The sequence below is a fragment of the Centroberyx gerrardi genome, chromosome 17 (genome assembly GCF_048128805.1).
Source record: "Centroberyx gerrardi isolate f3 chromosome 17, fCenGer3.hap1.cur.20231027, whole genome shotgun sequence".
Lineage (NCBI taxonomy): Eukaryota > Metazoa > Chordata > Actinopteri > Beryciformes > Berycidae > Centroberyx > Centroberyx gerrardi.
In genome coordinates this window covers 6,273,924-6,299,270 of record NC_136013.1, presented here as the reverse complement: position 1 = coordinate 6,299,270, position 25,347 = coordinate 6,273,924, and the positions used below count along the sequence as shown (strand labels likewise).

General features: G+C 42.0%; 1 protein-coding gene and 1 long non-coding RNA gene across 2 annotated transcripts in view; one reads left to right on the top strand and one right to left on the bottom strand.

Annotated features, from left to right (window-relative positions):
* Nucleotides 1-25,347, bottom strand: part of LOC139909618 (uncharacterized) — a 230,486-nt gene that overhangs the window by 87,232 nt on the left and 117,907 nt on the right. The window lies entirely within an intron of this gene.
* nin (ninein (GSK3B interacting protein)) lies at nt 1,488-24,232 on the top strand. Its single transcript, XM_071896053.2, has 27 exons — nt 1,488-1,694; nt 2,832-2,925; nt 4,018-4,193; nt 6,775-6,820; nt 7,381-7,556; nt 8,542-8,688; nt 9,076-9,243; nt 9,480-9,616; nt 9,817-9,957; nt 10,369-10,543; nt 10,850-10,960; nt 11,167-11,256; nt 11,502-11,637; nt 11,814-11,935; nt 12,228-13,351; nt 16,630-16,728; nt 16,822-16,891; nt 17,007-17,174; nt 17,264-17,380; nt 17,743-17,856; nt 18,047-18,193; nt 18,420-18,599; nt 18,879-19,013; nt 19,124-19,225; nt 19,555-19,647; nt 23,444-23,557; nt 23,867-24,232. The coding sequence occupies exons 1-27, from the start codon at nt 1,503-1,505 to the stop codon at nt 24,080-24,082; spliced, it is 4,590 nt and encodes a 1,529-aa protein (XP_071752154.2). The 5' UTR covers nt 1,488-1,502; the 3' UTR covers nt 24,083-24,232.

Genomic DNA, 25,347 nt, shown 5'->3' with positions numbered 1-25,347 from the left:
AACAAACAGACGCTAAATTTGTGTAGTGTATTTATAAGTAAATATATAAGTAGTAATGTGCTTTCCGCTCAAGCAGAGCCTTCAGTGACACTGCTATTTCCAGTCATGTTAACTTACATTTACCTTGCCTAAGCTTCAGGTGGCTGACCTAGGTGCAGCGATTGTTGCGTGTATGAGTTATGTCATTGCCGAAGTCAGTTTGAGTCCGCCCTTCTTTTAGGATGAGCTTTCCTCTCTTAAAAAAAGATTAGCCTCCTAGATGATTACCCAGGATTCATCGTTGGTATTTCTATTATGGGTTGAGACGAAATGTGGCTTACTGTGCATATCAGCATCGTGATGAACTGAACTGTACACGCTTGTTTGGGACCTCAGAAAACGCCTTTATTCTCTGTGACCGATTCTTATTGTTTTTCAATTATATGAATGATCCGTCCCAATGGAGAGGAACAAACACTGTCTATGTCTCTGTAACTGATGCTGTCAGTAACTCTAGTTGACACAAGGTTTTGTCATAACCTTCTCAATTAGTCCCCGGCTGGATGTTCCACTTGGTTCAGTGCCACTTTGTTGTCTTTGTCCTTGGTCTTTATCACCTGTTTGAATGGCATTTAGTCCAAAAACTTCACACTGCTGGTGGGTGGTAATCATTTTTATGACATTAACATCAAACTATCATCCCTCACAAAGTCAAATAATTTTACTTATTTATTTGCATATGGTATTTACGGAAGAGGATGAAGGCCACATGTGAAAAATGTATTTGAGTTCTGAGATTAATCTCAGAATTCTGACTTTATTCTCAGAATTCTGAGATTAAATTCAGAATCCCAGAATTCTGACTTTAACCCAGAATTCTGATTTTAATATCAAAATCTCAGAATTCTGACTTTAATTCTGATTCTGAATTCTCATTTTATTATGAGATTAATCTCAGAACTCAAATACATTTTTCACATGTGGCCCTAATCCTCTTCTGTAAGTATTAACACACAAACAATAACACTGAAATGTGTTTAAAGCATACCAAACAGTATGTAAGGGGTTATTTGTTCTTAGTGCATGCATCAAGTGGCATTTTACTGCAGTTATGAAATGTCCCGGCTAAGGCTTAAAAGCGAGTCATGGTCAATGTCAGACTTGGCCATGTCTATCAATTTACCTTATCGTCTAATCATGCTAACTGGATTAGCCTAAGCCTTCCCCTCCTACCACACATGACGCCGATGCAGTGTGGCGGTAGCTCAAACGCTCGGTCACAGTCATAGATGAGGGTGTTGTTAGGAAGTCCTGCTCTTGAGACGGACGTCTCCGCCCTCCTTGTGAGTGTCTTGCTTTCTAACAGTGATTGGATTTGCTGTAGTTTTAGGGTGAAGTGGCTTTGACCTTTGCTTGCAGTGTTGGGGGTTTAGAAATTTAAGTTGCTACTCCTTGTTGCTGCTCTTCTCACTCTGCTGTCACCTGTTTGTGTGTGTGTTCAGGGCAGGGTGCTGTCCTGTGGGATGGATGACGCCCAAGAGCAGGACCACTACGAGGAGCGCCTGAAAGAAGTTTTTAACAGTTTTGATGCCAGCGGCTCGGGCTCCCTGTGCCCAGAGGAGCTGTCTGACCTCTGCCAGTCGCTGCACCTGGGTGACGCCACGCCCGCCCTCGTCCATGCCCTGCTGCAGAACCAGGACTGCCTCACCGACAGGGTAAGCCTCCCGCTCCGCCACCGAAGACGTTGCTCTAATAAACTTTAAAACGGACAAATTCTTGTACATTTTTTGCACTCTTGTGATTCAAGAGATTCTGTTTGACAAATTATGGCGGTGTAAAAAATCGTGTGCAATTGCAACTTTTGAAACAAAATAATTTGCTCCGAAAAGCTGCGCTGTATTCGCTGAATTGTTCCTGTTCATGTTCCGATGTAAAGGTTGTGAGCAGTGGCCTTTTGCCTTTTTTGTGTGTCGGGTCCTCTGTGTCCTTTGAATTTGGCAGAGGCCTATGTTGAGCCACTCTAGCTCTCAGGTCTTTGTGTCTCCAGGCTTTTGGCGCTTTGTTAGCCGTCTTGTTGAGGAGAAAAAGTGCCCCCATCATCCCTCATCCCAGGTGTCTGTCGTCAGGACAACCAAGCCAGCTAATCACCATTCACAAATACATTCGTTTGAGGGTTCTGCATGTGGAAATGTATGAAATAGGGACGACACTGGCTAAATTTATACAAATGGACTCCAGTGGGTTTTTAATACATTGTACATCCAGTGGATCTCCAGTATTTAGCCTTTGGCTTTGAGCCTTTTAGTAGAAAGAGGAGGTGTACTCAGAATTGCTTACCTCCAAACTCTTGCATTAGGTTTTGTTTGCATGTAAGCGTGTGGACGGATGGATGGCTATTGTCTCTGCCTTGGCTTCCATGTGCGGGTGTGTGGGAGGGGCAAATGCTAGCAGAAGGGCAGTGAACTGATTGCCTACCCATGGCATCCAACAATAAAGTCAAAAAAAAGAAAACCCCCACCTAAATCCAGCAGCCGCCGGCCTTGGCGCACAAAGAAAATCTCCATATTCAGGGTTAGCAGCTGTTGATTCTTGAGAAGTGTGACCTCCCCTCTCCCCCCTCAGCCACCCCCACCCAGACACTCAGGGACGCCCAGCCTCCACCCTGCATCCAGGGGATTGCATCCAGTCTTAGGAATTTCACAAACCTGTTTTTTGTCTAAGTCTCAGTAATGTTTTGCTTTGCTCCACATACCAAACATTGCTTGCATTATGAGAGTTATATACAAGGAATCCTCACATTTATGTAAGACTGTGGTACTGTGGAATCTAGACTCTTTTCTTTCTTGTTGCAGGTTGACTTTGACCAGTTCAAGAATGCACTGATTCTGGTTTTGTCATCAACCATCGAGCCGCCCCAAGCAGAACAGGAGACCTTGCCTCAACCAGGTAATGTTGTTGACACCCGCGTTGTATATTTGAGGATATCACACGCAGTCGAGCATCTGTACAATGCCTGCTATGTCAACAAGTACAGAGCCATGACATTGAAGCCATAACATTAGCCACGTCTATAATTCATGTCAGTATCAGTTTATTATTGAACTTTAAGGAGGTCTTCTCCATTCAAAAAGTCATCCAAGCTGAGAAGGCGATTGTGCAAGCTGAATAAGTGGAACGGCCACCATGCTGATTCAGCCGTAAATCTACATACTGAGGCTCAGCGCCAAAAGCGCAGGCCCAAAGCCAATTGACTTAAGTGACTGTTAGCACTGTCATGGTTGTACCACTGGCATGGTTTGTATTTCATATGGAATTAGTTACCAACAAATGGTTGTGTACTGCTGTCATGGAAAAAATGATTTTATTGCCCCATTTTGTTGAAAATCTTGGTCCATTTTGTTAGGTATCTTTTTGAAAGTGTGAATGACTATTTTGGTTGATTTGATTATGCCAGCGATCTTTTTAGCTCAGAGTTATTTGACCTCTTGAGTGTCACACCTCACACAAGTCAACACAAAAGGGTGACAGACACTGAGAAGGTGCTGGGTAAATAAGACTATGAAACAAACTTTGTTACATGGTCCAAAAGATAGTATGGAGTCTAAATCAGACTAATCCTTGTGTAAATAAATGCTGCACTGTCAATCTTTAGGTCTCATTATCACAAGTAAATACAAATTAAATGTTAGACAGTGTTGTACCTAGTTCCAGTGAATTTCTCTGATGAATTTCTCTCAACAGTTTCCCTGTGAAACACTGTTACCCTATAGTTTCATATCTGTATGATTTAAATCCAAATAAAAGGGAACCTGTGGCTATTTAAAAAAACATTTTTCAATGCCTGTCTGTTGGAGAAGTAGCTACCAAAGACTGCGGAAATGTGTCACTGGACATGGTTTCTATATTTATCCATGACCTTTGTTCTCTGCACAGCATTATGAGGAACCTTTTGTTTTTGTTGTTTTTTAAGTGCTCTACAAATAAATATGTCTTGATATTGATTTGGTTTTACAGTTTATTCTCATCGTATCTCCTCAGAGTCTGCAGAGATCCAACCAAAGTTTGTGAAGGGCAGTAAACGTTACGGCCGCCGCTCCACCCCAGAGTTCATCGAGCCTATTTCGGACTTTTCCGAGGTTGCCAACACAAACCCGGTGGAGGAGGAGGATCCAGAGGAGGACAACGATGACTCCGCCGTTCCCAGGAAGCGTGAGGTAGTTGACTTGAGACTCAGATGTTCTCTTGAATTTTTTCCAGCACCCTCCTGTACACCCAGACACAAGGAAGCTGTCCTTATCTCCTACTGGCCTTGCATGTACTGTATTCCTCAGCAGCCACAGACTGGTTGCGAGGTGTTATTCTTAGCTAATCAGCTTAGCGGTATGCAGGGCAGATCCTGAAATGTAATATAGACGCTCTAACACAGGTTTCACAAGGCTCTGCTCGTTGCATAACATCACAGTACTCTCTGTAAATAACATTGTGTGTATAATTATTGTTTAACAGGCCTTAGGTAGTGAACCTGTAACCTTGGTGTTTGTTGCTAATTTCAGCCTTAGAGGAACACAGTGTCTGCTTGCACGTCTTGCTCAGTCTTGATGTTAAGTTTCAGTATTTAAAAGACAGAATTCATGTAGCAATGTACAATGCTGTCAGTTTAATGTTGCGTGCTGAGGCTGTGAAAATTGAGTTGAGTGGTTTTCAGTGAACTTTGCCCTCAGTGTATCTGCTGGCAGTGATGTGGTGGTCACGGCAACAGTGCAGCGTGTTAGAAATTCACACCATCGTGTCCAGGCAGGCCGGAGCTTTCAGCAGATAAGGAGAGAGGCAGAGGCAGATCAGGAAGACGGGTCACTCTACAACACAAATGTTGAAATGTTAATGTTTCCGGTGATTGCTATTCAGTCTTCTTTTAGCATGTGTCTTCAATTGGAGTTTACAGTAGATGCCTAGCTCGGTCTGCACAGGATTGCAGTGGCTCAGATGCGATGTGCCTCTGTGTCACAGGTTTGTGTAGCGCTGGTTCAGCCGTGGTCATGCACAGCTGAGCGCTCCGCACGCCGCCTCGGTCAGCAGCTTGATCTTCCAGATCCTTCTCTTGGATAATCCTGCTCTCACTGCTGCTGTAGAGAGTTATTTGACATAAGTAGGGAGGTCTTTAAGGTTTATGTCTTCCTGGTCTGCACTCACTTTTCTGAATCCGTGGCCTGCAAAGGAAATCAGGGTGGGAAATTGAACACCAGTGAAATGCTAGTAAATATTTGCTGTGGCTGGTCAGTTTATCCCCTCTATCAGCCGGTTTGGCAGGTAGCAAACCATTATCTAGAGCTCCTATTCTATTCTAAAAAATCTAGTCTGCTGGTAAAGCAGTGAAAGTGTCTTGTGAGGTTTGGGGTTTACCGGCTGCTGTGGCCTCTTGACGAAAAGGTTAATTTCTTTCACTTATGGAAACCTTTACCCGTATAAAGCTAGCCCTGAACGTGAATGTATGTGCGGCGTCAGGATTAATGCCGACAAACAAAAGTGCCCAACCGGTCACAGAAACGGTATAATGATGCCTGGCTCTGCCTCTGCATGGATGGATGTGTTGATGTGCTGTGTATTGTCTGCGCCCCCCCACTCCACCCCAGATGCGAGCGCCAAGGCGAACGCTATTTGAGACACTGAACTGAAGCGTGTCTTGGTATTGACTAATCTAGGTTGCAACAATGCTACACAATGTCCGGCCTGGGGACCAGCAGATGGGGATGGGTCAGGGGTTTCTGCCAGAGCGAGTGGAGGCTCGGCGCTTTGGGAGGAGGAGTGACAAGGAGTCTGACAGAGGAACAATAAGCCCCCGCCACCCCCACCCTGCTAGATGCCTGTACACCCCGTATCGAAAAACCCACTTGCAGAATCCCATCTGTTCTTCATTCCCTCACTGTTTGCCTCCCAAACAATAGAAGGCCACGCCGGGATTGGGCTGGATCACAGTGGGTCACACCCCACTAAACCCCTCCTCCTTTCATATTTCTAGACAAGCACAAAAAAGTTGAAGCAAACTTGGAGATAGTTTTTGAAAATTTTAGTGCAAACTCAGTTAAAAGCAAAAAAAAAAGCAAAATGGCATTTTGTCTGATCGATGGAATCAAAAATATATTCAAATATTTTTATTTTTAACCTTTTATTTACCTAGAAAAGGTTTCTAACTTTTTCTTTTAGAATTTTCTCATTTTCAGCAACACCCTGCTTCTCATTTATATTAATATTACACTGGATTATTGCACTGGATATTGCACTGGTTTTAAGAGTATTCTATTAACACGTCAGAGAGGAGAATAATAAAGGAAAGTGTGTGAGTGTCTGTCACGCATTTTGATTGTCTATTATAATCGGCGTTCCTGGTCTGACCGCTGACCCTCCCTGGGGCCCGTGCCGTCACAATGGCTCTCTTGTGCTTTTTGTCAGCTGCCCCCCCACCCCCCTCACCCCCCCTCACCCCCCTCACCCCCCTACCCCACCCCCCTCGCACCCTGGCTCAACCTTGGCCAATTTAAAAACATGTTTAATTTTATAAACGGCTGACTAACACATGAGAAAATTGCTCATCCTGCCTGCAGATTTTTAATGCAGTGATTTTCTCACGGATTAGTGTTTTTTATTTTGATAATTTGTTATTGCAGCTAGAGGAAGACACAGATTTTGCTGGAGTTAGTCGTTTAATTAATTGTTAAACTGCTGAAGTCGTTGTTTGTTTATGGGCTCTTCATAATATTAATCTGAATTTCTGTGTGTGTGTTGTTCTCCACTTCACAGCGCTGGAATGCTCATGAAACGACCACAGAGGAGTACGAGGCAGAAGGTATGTCGGAGTCGCACTGTTTTCAGAAAATTCACTTCATAGCAGAGGTGGGGACTCGAGTCACAATTTTTAAATACTTGAGACTTGACTTGACTTTGGTTCTGGTGACTTGGGACTTGACTTTGACTTGTGCTTGTACTTTGATGACTTGAAAAGGTTTCTAAAGTCTTGACGAAAGATCTTGTGTTTGTGTAAATGACTTACATTGAAAGTGATGAGATTTGTTCCACCAGACGACAAAAAAATTTAAACTAATTATAGAAATAAAACTCATGATGCTCTTACCAAGTTTTTATCCTATTAAAAATATATTGCATTGAAAAGTCCTAGATATTTTGTTTTCTTTAAGATATTAAATTGATACTGGACTCTAGACTTGAGACTTGACATTAATGACATGGACTTGATTTGGACTTGACTTGGTAATCTACATTTAGACTTGAGATTTGACGTGAGACTTGTGCTTCAAGACTTGAGACTGACTTAAGCAAAGTTGGTCACACCTCTGCTTCGTAGATGTTAGTTTACAAAAAGATCACGCTCTCTCTCCCTGTGCGCAGGCCAGATGCACCTGTGGAACCCCGACGAGCCCAGCACCCCTCGGGGATCGTTCCCTTCTCTGCCGGACCGGCTGGAGGAGAGGCTGCGGGACGCCTGCGATGAGCTGGCGATGCCGTGGGACGGATTTGCCAGTCACTCTGAGCTGCTCGCGCTCTGTGAACACCTGGGCCTGGAGGTAGGGATGGGACAAGAACCGGTGTTACTATATATCACCGTAAAACACTGTAACGGTTATGACACCCTCACTGATTTTTATTACCGTGACCACCACAATAACTGCTGCTCTCATCTATCATCATTGATGTTTTATTTCCCCTTATAAATTGTTATATTTATGTTAATGACTGAATTAGTGGATGCAGGCCAGTAGCACTTTATTAGATGAATTTGACCTCATACTGTTATTTTTATTTTTATTTGTGTTGTTCAAAACAATCCTTATAGTTTCTGGAAGCTAAATCAGGATTTTTTTAATTTTTATTTTTAAGAAGAACGTCAAATGTCTTGTGATTTATATGATAAATTCGTTTTTAAGTAATGAAGCATATTACAGTACTGTTTTTTAAGTTTTCATCTTTTTAATAATTATCAAGATAATATTGTATATCGGGATAATTTTAAGATAATCGTACTATAAAATTTTCATGTGCACAGGCTTACCTGGAGGTGAGTTAAAGGCGGAGAGAATGAGAGCCAGAATGTACAGTTACACTTAATTTCAATGCAGTTTTTGACATGTGATCATGAATATTTAATTTGAAATTTCATGATATCACATTGCTGTGCGATCACACGTGGCTTGAAAATGGCCACAATGTATCTTCTATGCGTTTTTAAAGCTGCAACATGTCGCATTTTTAAACATCGAGGTATCATTGTCGAATTAATTGTGACACCTTGGTATAATTACGTCAACAAATGAGACCATGGTTGAGACAACTGGTCTATCTCAAAGCCTCTATCTCAAAACAGTGGTATTGTCAGTGCTAGTGTTTCTCAAGTTAAGACTACATTTCCCATAAACCCTTGCATCCTGTCACAAAGAGGATGTTGGTCTGCTCTGTTAGAAAATGTTGCTGCTTCAGAAAAACAGTCAGATGTGGAGTAAGTCTTAGGCGCAATAATAATTTTGTTTTTTGACTCATGTATTTCTTTTTCAGATAAAGGGGGATATACTCCAGAGTCTGAGTGGCGATGGAGTGATGCATGTTCAGGAATTTGTCTCCAGAGTCGTGAACCACATCAAACCCCCCACACCTTCTGCCTCCACGCCTTACAGACAGCTTAAAAGACATCACTCCACTCAGGTAATCGAAATTCTTTATTGCGCTCTACCAGGGTGTGTGGGATATACTCCATACTCTTGACTGTAATTTATTAATATTTTATATATGTGTTTATTTATGTGTAATATGTATTTACATTAGATGTCAGTTTTGTGAGAGAAGTGAAACGTTCTCACAAAATTGCTAGCACAAACTGAAAAGTTTTAGGTAACTTAAGTTCTTGTTTGGCAAAATCATAACACTGTTCCAGACTGGTTCCTCCATATTTTAGAGAGATTGAAAGCTGAATTTCAGGAAGTCATTTCTTCCCCAAAGTGCATATATGGCGTTTTGTAAACATCCATTATTATTATTCCTCCATATATTTGCATTTCTCCAGTTTACAGACACTAATTCTTCTCCTCACAGCCCTTCGATGAGGGAGGGCGCAGGATAGCCACCCCCTCTGCCATGACCGGCACCATCGGCATGCGCCTCTTCTCCACCCTGGATGATGGGACCGGTTACACTCCAGTCGAATACATCCTGGATGCCTGGATGGAGGAGGGCATTGAGAATAGCACTGAGATCCTGCAGGTACCGTTCTGTAATTCTCCTTCCAGGCTGACTGTAGCCATTACTCCTACTATTTAATACCAATTGAATGCTGTAAATTTAGTTAATCTGCATATGTAGAAATAATAAAAGACAGAAGATGAAAGACAGGAAGAAGAGACAAAGTTATAGATTGTGCAGGTGAGATTTTAAAAAAGGCTTATAAAAACCTGAAAAGACACAAGATCAGAAATACCTGTGTTATGTTTTTTTTGTAGGCGTTGGATTTCAGCTTGGACGGAAAGCTGAATCTTAGTGAGCTCACCATGGCTCTTGAAAATGAGCTTCTCGTTGCCAAGAATGGGATTCACCAAGCGGCACTGGCAAGCTTCAAAGCTGAGATCAGATATCTCCTGTGAGTATATGAGTGTGTGAATGTAATGCGGCTCAGTCAGAACTGAACACTTGTTCATTTAAACTGTTTGTTTGAATTGTCCTAAAAAAACACCTGCATGCTGGTTTGTAGCTTGAGTTTGTTTTTGTCATTTCTACTAGCTCATGGATACGTTTTTGAATGTGTACAAGCCACATCTTTCCCATTTGTTTATTTTTCAGGGAGCGTGTCGACCGAGAGCTCAGGGAGAAAGAGAAAATCCGTTCTGACCTGGAAAAAGCAGAGAAGCTGAAAAGTCAGCTGGCGACTGAGGTGGATGAGCACCACTCTGCCATTGAGCGCACGAATAACCACAATATCAGGTAACTTTTCTATCATCTGCACCAATTCATAATTTTAAGGCCTAAGGTATCTCAGAGTTTCACCTACTATTGAATAGGTGCAGCTTTAAGGAGCTGCTAACCCAACTAAAATTATTGTATCAAGTTTCAAAGGAGAGTTTTAACGTCACATGATGGTTTAAATGCTGTTTCAAAGAATAAAACAGTAAATACTTGTATTTTTTGGCATGAAAATGGTCAGATTTAAAGAATTTAAAAGAAATATCAGCTATTGGTAACTTCAGTCTAAAACACATATCAGGTGAACCCTCGTCCTAATGTTTGGTACACATTTATCTTGCAAGACAATTTTCCAGCTTCAACAATAAATGAGTATTTTATCTTATAGTATTTAACCCTTATACTCTGTATTCTCTGCCTGTATGTCTACAGGAAGCTTGAGCAGGACCACAAAGAGAAGCTGGCGGCAGCGAGGTCGGAGCTGATCAAAGAGATGGACCAGATCCAGCAGCAGGCCGGCCTGCAGCGCGAGGAGCTGGAGGCAGAGATGGAGAAGATCAGGGAGGACGAAAATTTTCTCAGAGACCACCTCTCCATCTCTGTGAAGGTACCTAAAGGAGCACGCACACACACACACACACACACACAAGCTCTGGCCTCATACAGTATCTTCATATTTGTGGTGTATTTGTTCTCTCTTGCTTTTGTCTGTATTCATGTTTTTTGTCGCTTCACAAACCACATGGTGACAAACTTGTTTTATTAAAAACCTCTGTAGAAATAAATTAAACTTTGACGTGGCTTGACACTTCTCACTAAACTTTACATTATCTTCCACTTAATCAAATAGAACAAATGATTTAGCAAATGTACTGTATGCATAGCTCATGTTGTTGGTTTCTGTGTCTCTCAGGAAAATAGACGTCTTGAGATGGAGCTGCTGGACAGCACCGAGAAATTAGTGGAGGCAGAATGCCAAATCTCTAAACTCCAGACGGGTTTGGACAACATTCTGAAAGAAAAGGTACAAAGACATTATGTGTTATGTACAGTATGTTATTGTACTGTATTTGCACTCTTCATTATCCTTTTAAGAAGATAGGCTTTTAGGATTTCATAAATACTGACTTTCTCTATTGTTGCTCTCATTGGAAGTCTTTCTGGATAATAAGATCAGCTACATGCGTAAATTATGTATGATCTTATGATGTATGATCTTTTTTTCTTCAGTTTGGGGACTTGGACCCTGGCAGTGCAGACTTCCTCCTCCAAGAGGAACGGATCAAACAGCTACGCAGCAGCTATGAGGAGCAGTGCAGGGTAATTGCAATTAAATCACTAAAGCGCTCTGTTTTTCTTGAATGTTTTTTTTTTTAATTTTACTTGCAAGTCCTTATATGCAGGAACATGTAAGATAAGGTGAAAATGATGTTAGCTTTACAGATGAGGTTCTCTGCATTTTAGATAAGACGAACTTCAGGTCATTAATGTTTTTCCGAAATGGATATATAGCATTTGCATAGCATTTATACCATGTGCATAACTCAAGTATTATTATTTTGCAGGAGCTTCAAGATCGTATTGATGAGCTGCAGTCAGAGTTGCAAGAGTTTCACAGTCTTGGTCGAGCTCATCTGCCCTGCAACAAGCCTCTGTCTGAGGAGCTGGAGAGCAAGAGTCCTGGCATGGAGTCCGACCCAGGTAGGAATGATGATTATTTGCAGAATCAATCACTGGAGAATTCATTACAATACACTAACTACATGCATTCATGAAAACACTTGGCACATAGAAGTTTTGTACAGAAACAAGTCAACCTTGTGTCAAGTGTCACCAGCCACCAACTTTCTAACTTAGCTTTTATTCTTTTTTTCCAGGTTTAGGTTCAGAGGAGGTTCAGCCATTCAACATGAGCCTGGAGGCAGAGATGATGCTGGAGCAGCTGAAGGAGCAGCACCTTCGGGAGATGGAGGATTTACGAACTCAGCTGGAAAGCAAGGTGAGTCTAGCAGATCCACTGTGCTTCTCTGCAGTCAGAATTCTTAACGTATGTGGTTTTTAGTAATAAAAACATCAAACCAAGCCGAAGGGAGTGTTGGGAGGGATGTTAGTTTTGTTAGGGAATTACAAGTTCAACAGTGCATACCACCTGCAAGTGTTAAACACCATCAGAGAGAGAGAACCCTGGACATTCATGTGTAATGTACAGCAATCTTCTATCCATTAACACCTGGTAAACATAGAAAACCTGTGCTGTTTTATTGGCTACTATCTCCTTCATGTCATCACAGATCACTGAATTTGATAAGATGGTAAAAGAGCAGAGGGCGTCCCATGAGCAACAGAGGGTTGCCTTATCCCTCCAGTACCAGGGCGAGGTCCAGGCTTTAAAGGAGGAGATGGCCAGCGTTCAGAGCCACGCACAGGAGCTCCACAGCCAGCTAGAGCAGGCAGAGCTGGAGCGGGCCAGTCTGGAGCAGAGGCAGGCCGGGGAGAGGGAAGAGCTCGAAAACCAGCAAGAGGAGGAAGTGGGAACCCTCAGGCAACAACTGCTGGAGGTCCACACCCATGTTGCGGACCTGGAGGAGCAGCTGAAGACCCTCGAAGCCCAGCAGGCTGAGACCGAACTGAACCTGGAAACAGAGATGGAGGAGCTTAAGACACAGCATGCCTTGGAGATAAGGAAAGTAGAAGAGCAGCATGAAGAGCTGTTTGACGCCAGACTGGAAAATGAGAGAATGGGACTGCAGGAAGAGAGGGATGAGTTGGAGAAGAGATTGTTAGAGGATTGGGAAAGGGAGAAGGAGCAGTTGCAGCAAAGCCATGAGGATGAATTGAAGGCCAGACTAGAGGAGGCAAGCGTGAGGTTTGAAGAAGAGCGTGATGAGCTAGTGATGAGACTAACAGAGGAGTGGCAGAAAGAGAAGGCTCAGCTGGATGAGCAGAGTAATGAGTCTCTGCAGGTGGTGCTGGAGGAAGAGATGTTGAGACTTGTCAAAGAGCAGGAAGAGAAGGAGGGCAAGCTCAGGGAACAGTGGGAGGTTGAACGAGCTCAGCTGCAGGAGCGTCAACAGGAAGCTCTGAGGACTAGAGCAGGTGAAGAAAGGTTGCAGTTACAGCAACAGCATGAGCAGAGGGAGAAAAGGCTCAAAGAGGAGTGGGAGAGGGAAAGATTGCAGCTCGAGGAGGATTACGAAGGGATGCTCCAGGATAGACTGAATGAAGAGAGGGAGAAGCTTGAAGCTGAGAAGGAGGAGGTGGAGAAGAGGCTGGAGCAGTTAGTGGAGGAGGAGAAGGCTCGTCTGGAGGAGAGCCATAGGGAGGCCATGCAGGAGCTGGCTGCCAAGCACAGCGGGGAGAGGGAGACACTCAGCAGCATGTTGGACAAACTACGAGATGACATCGCTCAGGAGAGGTGAGACACTTGACTTTTGAGGGATGCAGGGTTTTTTTTTATGTTTATTTGATTGAATTAATGTCACAGTAACACCTTTATCAATTAAACTTGCGTTGTCTCGAAAGGTGCATCATTTAACATATGATAAAATGTTAAAAAAGCAAAGTGTGATTTAGGAAAGCTAGCATTTGTTACACTGTTGAGAGTCGGATACTGTTTCCATAACCGTCATTGATTAACCATGTGCAGGAGGGAAGTCGAGATCCACTTCACCCGGAAAATCAAGGAAGTGGAAAATCGTTTCTCAGGTGATCAAGAATCTGTTGCAGAGCGTTTTCAGGCTGATGTGTTGAAACTCGAACAGCACTACCAAAGTGAGCTCAAGGCTCTTTCTGAAAGCCATGCCAAGCAGAGACTCAAATGGGAGGCGGAGATGGAGAAGGCCCTTGAGGAGGCCGAGGAACAAAGGAGAATGATGCAGGAGGCCACGGAGCGAGAAAGGGAGAGCCGTAATCAGGTGTGGACAAAAGAGCAGCGCGAGCTAGAAAGCAGCCGCAAGGAAGAGATGGATGCACTGGTGAAAAAGAACCAGGAACTGCAAAAGGAGCTGGATAACTTTATTCGTTCAGCCCAGACCAAAGAGATAGAGCTGAGTAGGCAGCTGAATGATCTCCACAACAGGCTTCAGGAGAGCCTAGAGACCAAAGATGAGCTTCTGGCCCAGTCTGAGAGGAAAGCGGTTGACATTGAGCTTCTGCTAAATCAAACTGTGGAAGATTTTAAACAGGAGAGGGAAGAACTTGAGAGTAGCCTGTCAGAACTTGAGGCAAAATACACAGAAGTGCTTTCCATGTCTGATAGGCAGATTGAGGAGAGGATTGAACTGTTAACGGAGCGCGACGATTTAAAGATGAAGATTGAAGAGTTGGAGATGCTTCTTAAACAGGCAGTGGTGGACTTTGAGCTTGAGAGGCAAGAGCTACAGGAAAATATATCCGTTCTTGAGGAAAAGTTAAAGGATAATCTTTCTTGCTGCGAGTCGCAAGAGAATGAGAGAGTAGAGCTTATAGCAGAGAGAGACCTGCTTAGTATCAGAATTAAGGAGATAGAGAAGGAACTCAGTCAGCTCTTAGCCTCTGCAGAAAGAGCTGAGAAAAAAGAAATGGAAGAATCAAATGAAGTAAAAACGCTCACGGAGGAAGAGCTAAAACCTAGTGAAATTTGTTGTGAGACTTGTGGTGATGATAAAGCAGTAGGTATCCCAGACGGCTGCAGTGACCTTAATGTTGAATCTGCAGTTCCTTTGGAGCAGTTGCTGGAGGTGGAAATAATCTTTAATGAGTGTGAAATCCGTCCGGAAAATGATATTATGGATACCGAATCCTCTAATCGGGAAGCAGTTTGTTTATCACCCAACCTCAGTGTTCCGGTTGAAGCATCAACATCCCTGGTGGAACAAGATGATGATGATGTAGAGAAGAAGAATATAATAGAAGAATATAATAATGAAGCCCCTGCGGAGACCGGTGCCATTGAGAACCAAGAAAAAGACGAAGAAGCTGCTGCGGAAGATGGGATGGCAAAGAATAATGACGCATTCCCTGAAAAGGGATGTGACAATCAAGTTAGCGCTGTCCCAGAAGAAGACTCTTGTCCTCCTGAATTGACACCCTCTGATGACCATGGCCCAGAATCCCCGGTTCCAGATGATAATCAATATGCTGATGCTGTAGATGAGAAGAAAAAGGAGGATTTTTCCCAAGAGAGGCTGTGTGAAGGTAATGCAGCCATCTCATCACCTGCGGCGTTGGAGCATGAGGATGCTGGTGAAGATGCAACAGACTGTGAGAAAAATGTAGCTCTTGAATCATGTGAAGAAGAGAACAAACCTCAAGATGTCCTAGCTTTGGAAAATGAAACCCCTTCCCATGAAGAGGAGCGGTGTCATGAGATTGCGGTTGATCCCTCAGCCCCGGAGGAGACAGGTGACCCCGATGAACTGATCCCAGAGGATGCTGAGGTTAATTCTTTACCAAATGATTCTCACGTTGAGCTAGTTTCTCCAGAGTGTGAACAGAGAACCGCTGAAATTAATGATGAGCAAGCTGACTGTGCCTATGATTATCTGGAACCTCAAGATCAAAATGGTGATTGTGAGGACCAGGACAGTTTTCTCCTTAAACTACAGGCCCTGTATAACAATGCTACAGAAGAGAAGAATCTCTTGCTTGAGAAGATTTCTCTGCTTCAGCAGAAAACCAACACGCTGGAGAATATTTTGGCTCACAACAATGATAAGATAGAAACTGGCCACCAGATATTAGAGGAAAACTATAATCTCAAAGTTAAAATGCTATTTTTAATGGAGCAGGCCAAAGAGCTGGAGATGAAGACCTTAAAGACGACAGATCTTCAGATTAGATATGAAGATTGTCTCTGTGAAAATGCCAGGCTGAAGGACCAAAACGATGAACTTGAAAAGAGGGTTTGGGGCTTTGAAAGCAGGATGCACATGATCCACGATTTCCAAGATCAACAAATTACGCTGGTGGACGAGATCGGCAGGATGCGCGAGGAGAACGCCAAGCTGTCCGAATTGGTCAGCGAATTGGAGAGGCAGGATGAGATTCTTTTGGCCGTGGATCCGGACGCCAGATCCTCTGAGACGCCCGCAGAGGAGTCTTTCCAGGATCTGAAGGTTCAGGCCGTGACCGACATGGAGGACTGCTGCGTGGAGTTTGAGAAGCAGAACAGCAAACTTCGCAGAGCCATCACAGAGCTGCAAGACAAGTCGCTGACATTAAATGAAAGGATGCAGACCCATAGGTAACATGGAGGAAAACTAGGATCCCGTCCCTCCTTGTCTGCAGTGGCCTCTGTTATCCCATCCCTCTTGTAGTGATTTGCTTATCAATAGCACTCTTCCTTCTGTTCCCAAGCAGAAGATAGTGCTGTTGTCCAACCTGTGATTTAGGCACCTCAGGCTGTGAAACCTTTGTGTGATGCAACAGATCTTGTACACTTTTGTGGCTGAGCTGCTTCGATCCCTGTAGATCACCCTTGTAAAGCAACAACACGGCTAGTTCAGTGTGACGTTGGATCTAGTCTGTTTGTGGAGTAATGGAGTAGTTTGCCTTTACCCTTGGATGTGTTATAAAACCATTAAATTCATTGTTTTACTGTAATATTATTTAGAAACTTTGCATTAAATTAGAAGCATAAATTCTGAGTACTATGGGTTTCTAATAGCTTGTAGGAATCTATTTGTCTGACTTTTTCTCTTCTATATTCTATAGATCAGAGGCCAGTCGTCTTGCTGAAGAAAACCTCGTCCTTAGGCATAAGATTGCTGCGTTGAAGGAAGAGGACTTGAAAGAGGCCCAGGAAGACTTGCTGTAGGGAGCAACAAATTCAAATTTCAAAATGTCGTTTCCATGCATTGTTTTTGTAATGTAAATTGACATTTTCTTTTATCGTGTGATTTTTAGAAAGAAGTTGGAGCACTTCAGGAAAGAGAAGATCGCAGCTCAAAAGATGGCAGAGAATTTCAAGAAACAGGTCAAATTTTGTAACTTGATAAATAAACCAGTAAAACTCTTTTTGTCGAAACCATTTGCTGATCCTTTTTTCCTTCATTCAGACCTCTTAAGACATCATTGTATCTCCTCTGTAGATTTCAGAGCTGCGTTCCCGGAGCAAGCAACTACAGGATGAGAATGGGATGCTGACAGAAAAAAATGCCCAGAGTGCTGCCAGTGTGGAGGAGCTAAGGCAGCAGCTGGCAGAGCTGATAAAGGAGAATGACAGGAGAGAGGCGGTGCCTGCTGAAGAAAGAGTCCAGGTAAAACAATGTTTTATGAAAGGCTGATGGTTGTCCTGGTGCTGTTGGTGGTCATGGTGGGTAGTTAATTAGTGGTTGTTTTGTGTTAGATGGCAGCTTGTGTGTCTGACCTGGAGGCAGAGCTGACCAAAGCTCTGGAGGGTATTGCACAGCTGGAGGAGAGGAATACCCAGCTAACACTGCAGCTCTCTGGCCTCAGGGAGAAGGTGAGCAGGTCATGGGCACCATAATGAATCTAATATGAAGCATGGTACATACACTAAGTGTGCAAAGTATTAGGACCACCTACTCTTTCCATGAAATGACCGGGTGAATGTAGGTGAAAGCTATGATCTGTTATTGATTTCACCTATTGAATACACTTCAGTCACTTAGGTGCAGATGAATGGGGGGAAGACAGGTTAAATAAATGCTAAAGAACCGTTTTTAATCCTTGAGACAATTGTGATGTGGACTGTGCAAAAGGAGATGCAACTTGGTATTAAGATGGTATTAATATTTTGTACACTCGGTGTGATCAACTACCAGCAGTACAGGTATTTTAAGGATTGTCTTTTGTTGTCCTTAGGCGGTCAATATGGACACCATGGAGAGTCAGCTGAGCCACTTGTTGCAGGAACGGACGAGTGTGGATAAGGAGACTCAGGGCCTGCGCAACCAGCTGGCCAAAGCTCAGGAGAGGGTAAGAGTTTATTACAACCTACGGAGTACTTCTTATTATGCTGCAGCCTTTACTTTACCAGGCAGGACAGTTAATAACACAACATCATTGTTTTCAACGACTGCCCGAGGAAAGGCAAAAGGATTCTTGAGGGTCTGGGATTAAAATATAACTTTACATTTCACCATATATTATCCCTTTTCCACTCTAGGTCAAGACAATGGATGAAACTCTTCAGGCTGTCAACCTTCAAAGTGCTCTTCTCAAGTCAGACCTGCGTGTGTCGCAGCAAGAGAGGGACGCCCTCAAACACGAAGTCGTCTCGCTACACAAACAGCTGCAGAATGCCAATGATAAAGTAAGCCATTCATGATCGGTGGCACTTAGCTGAGTTTGACGGTCAAGTACGACATCACGGTGAAAAAGGAAGTGATGTGTCGATGTTTGAAGCTGTTAAAATGTACAGACAATGAAGCGCACTTCAATTCAAAAATTTCTGATTTTTGACTCAAGTCTTTCAAACAAGATCATTGAATCATGCATGTGACGTCTTTTCAGTAGACTAACCTTTCCCTCTGTCTCAGAACCATGTTTTGGAGATGGCCTCGCACTCCAGAGGATTCCAGAGTCCGAGCAAGAAGCTGTACAGGGACGAGATGTCCCGGCTGCTGGAGCAGGAGCAGCAACTACTGAGGCAGGAAAACGACAGGCTTCAGGCGGAGGTGCGCAACACCAAAGGAGACCTTGTGCACTCCAAAGAAAAGGTGAGCTGCAGCCTACAGCCAAATTGGCTAGCTTTAAAAGATAGTGATGTAAATAGCCATGATGGCTCTGATGGCCCAATTAGTGGCCTAACTGTTCTTTCTATATCAATGAGCCATTTTCTCCTTGTCAGTTAAAACTGTAATTAACTTCTCTACAAGCATGAATATGTCTGGAGATGAGCCAAAACTAGGAACCTAAAAGACGTAGTATATTCTAATAATATTGGTGTTTCAATATCTCTGACCCTAAATTGTACGCCCTTTATTTTGTGTCTACAGGTTCGGCACCTTGAGGCGACCATCGTGTCCCTGAAGCAGCAGAAGCAACAGAGTCAATCCTGCCTGGTCAAGGCCTTGGAGCAGGAGAACGCCTCTCTGAAACAGGAGCTAGAGGCAAAAAACGAGCTGGCCAGGGTAAGAGCTGCATAAATCTAACCAGATAACCTTTGCTGCCGTGTGTTTTTCTGAACACGCTTATGTGGTGTCCTTGGGTATTCTCATGGCTTGATGTACATTTGTTTCAGGGCTGTGAGGGTGAGGAAGGACACGCACGGCTGGAGAGCCTTCAGCAAGAAAATGAGGCACTAAAGGACCGAATGGCCCATCTGTCTACACAGCTGCTAGAGGTAAGTCCTGGTACCAGTTTTCCCTACTTTTCTGCTTTCATTTTATTGCTTTTTTTCCAATAAAAATGCATCGATTTGCACTTGTGTGATTTAAATTGGGTGTTTCCTTATGTATATCGAGTGATTTTGTTTTGGTTTCTGCTTATGTACTTTTGTGCTGGCCATGAACCTACTTTCTTGGCGAAGTTTCTCTTGGAAAAACAGAATTGTAATTCTCCAAGTGGGGACTGCCTGATTAGATTAATGTTAAATAAAAATCCCTTATGCATCTCTCTTTTCCTGGATGTGTCACTCCTCTCTCTCCTCACTGTTTTTCTTGCTGTGTCCAGACATTTCAGGCTCAGCTGGTTGGACTTCTGCCACCATCGCCTCACAGGATGCCTCGAGGACAGCATCGTGGTGAAGATCCGGACAACATGCAGGTACAGAACAACCACACCCTTCCCTCATAGCAGACCTGGGCAAAAAGTATCTGTAAATATTTGAACTACTTGAGATATGCATGACTAAACTGTTCACTCGAAGGGCTGCGAAATTGAAATGATCACTGGCAAGATAAACAAATGAAGAGCTCCTAAAGCTTTTCAGTGTTTGGAATGTACTCAACCACTATTTTGCCCGAGTCTGCTTTAGTTAACTCACACCTACAAACCCAAACCAGTAGGTTAGTACTTGGTGCCATTACGCCATTGGTCATTTTAGTATTGCACTCATCTCTTGCTTTATCATGTAGAGTCCTCCTACCATCTCTCTGTCACTCTCACTTCTTTCTTTGCTCACGTAATGGTTATTTGTTGTCGTGATTATAAATTCATAAATCATGAATGGCTTTAAGTAGAGAATACTTGACTGTATCTCGAATTGAAAATGCTTTGGGATATAATGGGAGGTAAACGTAAATACACCCATTGTAATTCTTTCACTCTCACTTTGGTGTGGAGAATGTGCTCACTCAAATCAAATGAATTACTCAATTCAGGTGCTGCAAAATGTATTTTTTTAATTCGATTTGTTGTTGATATCTTATTTTCACACAAAAACTAGTGCAATAAATGAAATGGATCAATCAAATATGTATAAAGATAACAAAAGCAAAGCATTGCTAAAAACTTCTGCACCACAGCAAATATGTTAAAATTGCATAATTTTTCAAACACCTGAGCTGAATTACACTTGAGTGTGATAATCCTCATTTGTGTTGGTTTTCCATTACACCTTTTCATTTATACACTGGGTTTGCTTTGGTCCTTCTTTTGCTGCTTGTCACAGACTCATCTCAACACCTGTCTATCCTCGTGTCCTTATGTCATGTGTGTTTAGACTGTTTACTTTTTGGGTTTGGTATTTAGACTGTGCCTCCTGTGTGTCTCTTCCTTGTGATTCTGAGTTCACTGCCATTACGTAATGTTGGGATTGAAGTGGCTGAAGTGGTGTGATCTCCTGGGTGTGGCCTTGGCAACGGTTTTCCACTTGTCACCTTCTGCAGAGTCACGGGGCAGAAACCTCCTCTTCCCACTACATCGCAGTAGTCTGTCCTGCATTAGCTGTAGATGGCGTCATCCCACACTTCCCACATTTTAATAATAGCTGACTTGTTGAGCTGTTGTTGTCATTTCTAGTATGTCACCAGTGGATGTAGTGGCAGGAGGGTAAACCCACCTAAACAAAATGTACCCACACTTTTCTTTGTGGAATAGTTTATCCACCTTTTTATAACATAACATAAATTTATAGTATACATCACCAGTATGTTAAAAAATGTGATTTTTTTTTTTTTGTTCATATTGGTGGTTGGTTTGCTTTATGATGATGACCAACTGCCGGTCTGAGTTTACCCACCTTTCTGTTTGCCACTACATCACTGAACGTCGATCAGTGACTGAATTACCTAATACAGATCTATGTAAAGGCCCAAAATACCAGGGTTGGGGTCAATTCATGAATGAACTCATCAATTCCAATTCAACTGAGGAATTGGAATTTAAATTGGAATTTGAAAAAACCTACAGGAAACAGAATTAGAATTGAATTGGAAGTTGTATTTAATTCTGTGAAATTCCATGTTTTTTTCTTACCACATATCTGAGATTACACATAGTGTTATGTATTATCAATACTGAATATCATAAAATGTTAAAGGTACCTTTCAGGTGGTATTTGATGCATAACGTAACTGTAATGCATACACTATGATTGAATGTATTTGATTTGTTTAACTGTCTTTTATTTGATTCATAAAGTTTTATTTATAATGTTTAGCAAGTCAAGACAATTTGGAATTTCATAGAATTTAATGGAATTCCATTCTGTTTCCTGACGTTCCAATTCAGTTCCAATTCTGTTTCCTTAGAGCCGGGTGACACTCCAATTCCAATTCCAGCTCCAGGAATTGAATTGGAATTTACCATGCATTCTCAACTCAGTTCATGAATGACCCCGACCCTGCAACACACCCATGTAAAGGCCTGTTAAGTGAGCGGGCCTGTGTGGGTGTTGGGGACTAGAGGAGAGGGGTGGAGCCTTGGTGAAGTGTACCTGCCTTCTCTCTCCAGGGGGCGGTGCCGGAGCAGCGGGCGGCTCACGCGGACAGCTACCGGCGGATCGGTGGATTGTAACGCCCAGCGTCATGCCCTGCTCTTCACTTTAACCTCTTTCCTCCGAGACTGCTCCCCTCCGTTCTGCCCTTCCTCTCCTGTGTTTGAACACTGGGAGCGAAAATGCCGGGCGCTGTATATGCCGCGCCCCGTTCTGAATCCTCATAGGAGATTGTGAAACACGGTCAAATGTGACCGAGATCTTGAGTCTTGTCTGTATTTCAAAAGGCAAGAATGCGTAATTGTGTTTCACTGCTGCTAGGTGGCAGGAAAACACAGAAAAGTCTCCTGTTCTTTTCCCAAAGGGAGTTTGATTAAAAGAATGACATTATCGCTATCATCAGAAAATCAAGGTTTGTCAGACATACCGTATTTCAAACTTAACACCCACATACACTGACTATACTGTGATATTCTGACAAACTTTGATTTTTTTTAGGAATGCTCCATGCATTAAACGCGTTTTGTAGTTTGAGTAGCTGTCTTGATTACAGGGAATGATTTTAACAGAATCTATATCTGGGAATGTTCTGTTATGCACTTACCAATTATCAATGTTTGAGACAGGGTAAATATCCTCAGAGGCTAAATCTTGTGTGACAGTTTGCCTTATGATCACTGAGGAGTGTTAAATTGGGGCGAGGTCGGTGCCTAACAGCCTTCTGAGCCAATCAGCAAATCCAATCTGTTGATGTGACCCATAAAATGTCTGTAGAGGTAAAGCTGTTACTGTCGATCATCCATGTGTCCACCAGTCAAGGTTTATAGAGATTTGTTAATGACAGATTATCAGTGTTAAATGTTCACTTCTCACTGTAAACCAGTCTGTTTTTCTGTTTGATTACACCTCATTTGACACTACACACACACATTTGAATGTTTCTTCAAGCTCTCAAATCCATCAAAGTTCATAGTTTTGTAGCCTGTGTTGTTGTAATTTTGGGACTGCGTGTTGCTGTTGTTTGTGTTGCTGCTGCACTACCAAAGTGAATCACATACATGATTCTGGGGGGGGTTTGTGTTTGTTGTTTTTCTTGAGCAAGTTTTTGGTCAAACACACCTTTACACAACTTTTAGCTTTCAATGCTTATCTGGTATTTATTATTAGAAAATGATTGTTTGTCTCCAGTAGTGTGTTTTTCTGTCTTTTAGTCTTTGAGTCATTGAGGGTTTTTATTTTCTTTTTTTGCACCATGTGTAAAATCTAGTTTATTTGGTCATGTTTGTTTCTTTTTCTGTTATATATTTTAATAGAATTATGTTATGGTTTAATTTAATTTTTATTTATGCATTAAATTATTTTTTTGTAGAGGTATCTGAATCGCATAGCACAATTTTATACCTATTTATTTTTATTAATTTATTTTTTTAGTGCAGTGTCCTCTCCCCAGAAGGCATTTTATGCTGTAATCAAGATCAAATAAAGCATCTAGTACACAAGCATGTGGTCTGTGTGTTTTTCAATTTGCACCAGCTCAAAGAAGAAAGATCATTTTTCCTGTGTGAATTTGCAGAGTTTTTAAATTTTTAAGTTCATGAATTAATCTGTAACATAACCATGCTTTTACTGCATCACCAGCAGTGGAATACAATTTGATGATATCCTCCATCTTCTTCTCACCAGGATGAAAGGGAGAGGAAGATGAAGAATATGGAAGACCGTATGAAGGAAATTGAACTGTCGCTGCACAACGTCAAGCTGCTGCTCAGAGAGAAGGTTACTCAGCTGAAAGACCAGGTCAGTTCAAAAAGTTCATATCCAGCTCATATTTCAATTGTCGCTCATGCATTTTTGAAATCATGCAATGGATTTTGAATGGGTTTCAAAGGCGCTAAGGTCATGGAACTTAAAATATCTTGCATGAATGGTCACGTAACTTTTCAATGCCATCATAAAAATGGAAGCACACCCAGTCTGGAGTTATGTTTTCACACAAAAGCAGTGATTTTGTTTTATGTTGTAGCCTAACAGGTGCACTGCACTTTAGGATTTTTATTGAATGAAGTGATCAAAGCCCCATCACTGATTTTACTCTGTCCTGTCTAGCTGCACAAGAACGGCAAAGCAGACGTGTTGATCAAAGATCTGTACGTGGAGAACTCCCAGCTGCTGGAGGCGCTGGAGATAACCGAGCAGCGGCAGAAAATCGCAGAGAAGAAGAACTATCTGCTTGAAGAGAAGATCTCCAGCCTCAACAAGATCGTGCGGGACCTGAACCCCTCGCCCCTTCCCCCGGTACCTTACCACTTCAAATGCTCATAGCCCAATGCTCATTACAGCTCTATTTATTTATTGAAAACTCTTGAAAATGTTTAACTTTCAAAAAGATCTTATAATTCTATTCTTTGCTTGAACCCTGGTGCAACTGATCCAGCCAAATGCACATTATACACTACCAGTCAAAAGTTTGGACACACCTGATTGAATGTACTATGTTTTTCATTATCTTAAAGCCATTTTGATCTAAAGTCTTACACTTAAATGCTTGAAATCTGTTCTTTAGACAAATTTAAATAGTGAAGTTGATGCCTATGTATGAATTTCTTTCCAAAGCCTTTGCCTTTCCATCAAGGCAAAGGGAGGCTACTTTAAAGAATCTAAAATATAAGACAGTTTTGATTTGTTTAACACTTAAACAACGTGTTATTTCCTAGTTTTTATCTCTTTACTATTATTCTAAAATGTGGAAACTAGTAAAAATAAAGAAAAATGTGATGTGTCCAAACTTTTTACTGGTAGTGTACAAGACAAACACTTTAAAAGAAAACATATTAGATCATACTCGTCTTGTCAAACCTTTTGTAATGTCTTGTGGTTTAAGAAGTATTTGCCAAAATGTTTGTATTTAAGTCTGCAGTACTTTTTATTTGTTTATTTGTCTTGGCAATAATTGGCTTACGTTGCGTCGGACCTCTACAGACCTGAATGTGAGAACACATGCTATTATAAGTTATTATGAACTTTAGTATTGATATTTTAAAAGCAGAAGCTGTTATTGATGAATGAGTAAATATTTTACCATAACACTATATTTCTCTTTCCAAAGAGAAAAACATTACTCACACTGTGATACCCATACTGAAGTGCACTTTCTGTGTAAGTGTTCTTTTATCTATGTTGTCTAAGAGATTAGTCATTTTAATCTGCCTTTGCAGTTCTTCTCTAACCCTTATGTAAAGAGAGAAGATACATAAACCTGTTTGTCAAAGGTATAATCATGTAAACATCATAAAAGTCAAATAATCCTGTGACCTTTTCAGGATATTTGCCATCGTGAAGGAAAACACTACCTAAAGTGACATTCACTTTAAAAATCTGTCAAGTGACAGTACGAGTTATATGAATATACTGAGATTGAAGTAAAATCCTATGATCTGTTGCAATATGTTAAGTTTCAAAAACTGTATTTTGAAGATTGCATGTGCCATTATAAATGTCAAAGACCTTCCCTTTGTAATTGTTACAAAGAAAGCACTAAAGTTGAATACAGGGTAGCGTTTGTGTTACAGGTAACAATAAAGACTTTT